Consider the following 4,094-nt stretch of genomic DNA (forward strand, 5'->3'; position numbering starts at 1 on the left):
CTGATCCTTTGCCTGGACCTGAATCTGAAACACCTTCAGTTTCTCATAGTCAAACGAGTGCATGCTGTAGATGCTGCCGTTATCTGAGTTAATGTAAACATACGATGAGACAGAAACGTCCTGCACTTTAGAGTCCAGTATAGAGTAAGAGACCTTTGCGTTTTCACCGGCATCAGGATCAGTTGCGGACACAGAGCACAAGATTTTCCCAGGAGGATGGTTTTCTTTTACATAAATGAGATAAGAGGGCTTGGAGAAAATTGGTGGGTTGTCATTTACATCTGACAATTCAACGAGTATTATTTTTTCACTTGTTAATGCGGGGTTTCCTGAGTCAGAAGCACTTATTTTAACTCTATATTGGGCGTTTTTTTCACGGTCAAGTCGCCCATTTGTCACTAATGAATAATGGTTAGAAACGGAAGGGTTTAGCTTAAAGGGAGATTTGGGGGATAAGGTCAGTAAAACTTTGCCATTGTCACCAGAATCTGGGTCTTTTGCACTTATTAATGCAATAACTGTCCCGACTGCAGAGTCTTCTGGAACAGGCGATGTTAAAGATGTAACAATGATTTCAGGATTATTGTCGTTAATGTCAAGTATTTTAATTTCGATCCCACAGTGCCCATCCATCTGAGGATTTCCTTTGTCTTTGGCAGTAATATCAAATCTATGTAAAGAGTTTGTTTCATGGTCTAAATTTCCTCTAACAACTATAGTTCCAGTAGAAGATTCAATGGCAAATAACGACAAAATCAAATCCGATGTTTGTTCTGCAAAAAAATATTCGATTTCTCCATTTACTCCTTCGTCTGCATCCGTGGCCTTAACGTGCAGTATTTCAGTCCCGGGTGTTGCTTTCTCACTAACATTAGTCTCATACACTTGTTTTTCAAACTGGGGCGCATTGTCATTGATGTCAAGTACTATAACTGTAATTTCAGATGTCCCTGAACGCACCGGATCTCCACCATCTACAGCGGTGAGGATGAGATTATGTACAGGCATCTTTTCTCGATCAAGAGGTTTTTCAAGCACTAATTCAGGGATCTTCCTTCCGTCCTTGTGATTTTTAACAGTCAGTTTGAAATTGTCGTTTTTGCTTAGCATGTAAGAACGCACAGAATTAACGCCGACATCGGGATCCTGCGCACTTTCTAAAGGAAATCGCGCACCTGGATTTACCAGCTCTGCAATTTTTACCACCTTTTCTTTTGTAAGAAAACTAGGAGAATTATCATTGGTGTCCTGTATTTCAATTTCGACTCTGTGCAGCTGTAGAGGGTTATCAATAACTAGTTCCAGAGGCAACAAACACGATGGTTTTTGCCCACACATTTCCTCCCTATCTATTCTATCGGTGACCACCAGTTCTCCCTTCCCCAAGTCCACACTAAAATACTGCTTACCAGCTTCCGAGGTTAACCGCAATTTACGCCAATGCAGTTCAGACACAACCAAACCCAAATCTTTGGCTATATTTCCTACCACAGAGCCCTGTTTCAGTTCTTCTGGTATGCTGTAGCGAGTCTGTCCGTCTATTGTAGTCCACAAAAGAAAGAAATGATGCCACCACAAAAACACCTGCCATGTCGGTAATCTGTTCCACATCATTTCACGTTCAGTATATCCCATATCTTTTCACTCCAGTCCCAACTTTTCGACCGATTAAGTATAGAAGGTTTATAATCCAAGGTAGATGCGTCCTCAGACATAACAGTGAAAGTCATGCTTTGTGTCTGGATATGCATCCTCCCCCTCCAGTGCAGAACATTGTAACGGTTAAGAGGGTGATGCTACTCGGTGAGACGGAGTAGATCTCTTTGTACAGCTCGGGATTTCATTGGTGGGAGCAGTACAGCTATTTCCACCAATCATGGCATCACTGAACATCTTCAAAGGAGTGACGCAAAAGCAAGAGCCACAAAAAAATAATCGAATTTCCCATTATTAAACACATTATCAAACATCGTTAGTTACTATGAATGAAACCGTATATCCAGCATCTGCAGTCATCTTTACAATGTTTTTTGGGGGCTATAAATATAATTCTACATAATCCAGTGATTATATTTCTATCTTTTTATGCTATTATTAATAGCTGATAGATGAATATGTATAGCGTCATCGGAGCTACTCAGTGAGTGATCACTTCAAAATTATTAATATAATGATTTGCATTAATCCATTGATACATGTATCTTACTCTTGTTAATCATCTTGCCTGTATGTACCTGCCTGCATGCACTAGCTTTTGTGGCAGACAAGGCTCTTCGTTGCCTTCCTGTGGCCAGAGCAAGCTAGTGCAGCCTGCAGACAGTAACTCACGCCTCAGAGAAATAATTCTGACGGCAGCCAACGTAAAATACCCGTATGGAGGTCGGTAGAGCAAGTGCGAGGGGAGGAGAGCGTTGATGACGTGGGAAGCCGCTCTCTCTCTCTCTCTGTCTCACCACATGAACACAGCCTGATCCTCTCTCTCTCACACACACTAATAGAGAGCGAGCATCATGACACACTCATACTACACTTAAAACTATTCACAAATAATTTTAGAGATTTTTATAGACATCCCTATCTATGTGCGCCATCCCTTTACTGAAAATAGCCATTATGCGCTTAAAATACAACCCTCAATATTAAATATTGTACAAAACTTAACAAAAACTGCAAACACATCAATTAAAAATACCTACAGTACGATACGAAAAACAAGAAAGAGTAAAGCTGTAGTATTGGAAGTAGTCGTGTTCTCTAATAAGAAGTGGGCGACAGAGGGAGATGTAGAGAGTCAGTGTGAGAGAGAAGGAGGAGGGGGAGCTCTTTGGAGCTATTTTCAGCACCACCAGTGTGGACAGCGCCACACAGGCGGCCAACTGCTGCTGCTGCATGCTGCTGAAGAGACAGCCAGCTTACAAGGCTCCCAATGAAGACGGGCCTGGAAAATAAAACCTCAGCCTACTCGATATTTTTTTCAGCTGTACACAAAAATACACAGGACTAGACTGCGTCACAAGCACAACCCATGAAATTTTACTGCTGTAAACACAGATGTAGATAATGTGTGTTTACAGCACACATTATCTACATGTGTGTGTGTTTTTTGGCTAACTGTTATTTGGCATTGATGTTATCTGATACTTGTCACTTAGTATCAATATTTTAAGTCATTTTAACCTGTAATTTGTATCTTTGTACAGCACTTTGGCTAACACTACTGTTGTAATAAAATGTCCTATATAAATAAATAAATGTAAACATAAACATAAAAGGTGAAAGAACAGTAAAATAAAAAGCTTAAAATGTATGGTTAGATGTTTATTTAAAAAATATCTGGACACATAAAGTATTAAATGTTATATTAATATTATGGTATTTAGTCATGGGGCAAAACCAAGGCTCTGAGACATAAGATAACTTAAAAATTCTGAAACCAGTTCTTGTTCAACAAAAGTTAAATTATTGTGGTTGGTATTTAGCTGCTAGTAAATTCAAGTTATTGAATCAAATCTGCAAGGACATTTATTAAAAGTGAAATTGTGATTTACACAACTGGAAGCAAAGTTCTGCAAATGAAATCACTCTTAAAAAACCCCATATTCCATGTGTTCACTGTCCAGCACACAGTACACAGCTAATGCTGATCAATGGATCAGTTTCTACATCACACACAGGATGGAAAGCTGGATACTCTCCTATATAGTCACTATATAAATATGGAAATATTACCTCAGTTTTCATTAAATAATACCAGTGAAAGACTAATGACAGTAGTAGTATACCTACTACTATGAATCTACATTAACTAACTGTAGCTTAATGAAATAAAGTTCAAGTTTTCAATTCCATTTATTTTACGTTAGTTTCCAAAGTTTCTCCTTTCAGTTTATTGTTTACTGATTTAAGCTTAAGATTTAAGCTTAGTTCTCAGTAGCTTCATTCTTACTTTTAGTCTTCTGAAGTATAATATTCAGAACAACTATTACAAATATAATACAACACTTTTTGAAGGTAGTTGACTCACTGGCATGTAGATGTACAAAGTCTTAAAAAAGCACATGCATCTCGGACTGTAATGACAAATTTCAACAAAA

General features: G+C 38.5%; 1 protein-coding gene across 1 annotated transcript; it reads right to left on the reverse strand.

Moving 5' to 3' along the window:
* Window positions 1-1,752, reverse strand: LOC106455945 (protocadherin gamma-C5-like; the record flags this gene model as incomplete). The annotated part of the gene is made up of 1 exon (XM_013907765.1): window positions 1-1,752. A coding segment is annotated over exon 1 (1,635 nt), but the record flags the coding sequence as incomplete, so codon positions are not given.
* Between the last annotated feature and the right edge of the window lie 2,342 nt (window positions 1,753-4,094).

This window comes from Pundamilia nyererei, unplaced genomic scaffold (assembly GCF_000239375.1).
Source record: "Pundamilia nyererei isolate P.nyererei 1_Seehausen unplaced genomic scaffold, PunNye1.0 scaffold00008, whole genome shotgun sequence".
NCBI classification, from domain to species: Eukaryota; Metazoa; Chordata; class Actinopteri; order Cichliformes; family Cichlidae; genus Pundamilia; species Pundamilia nyererei.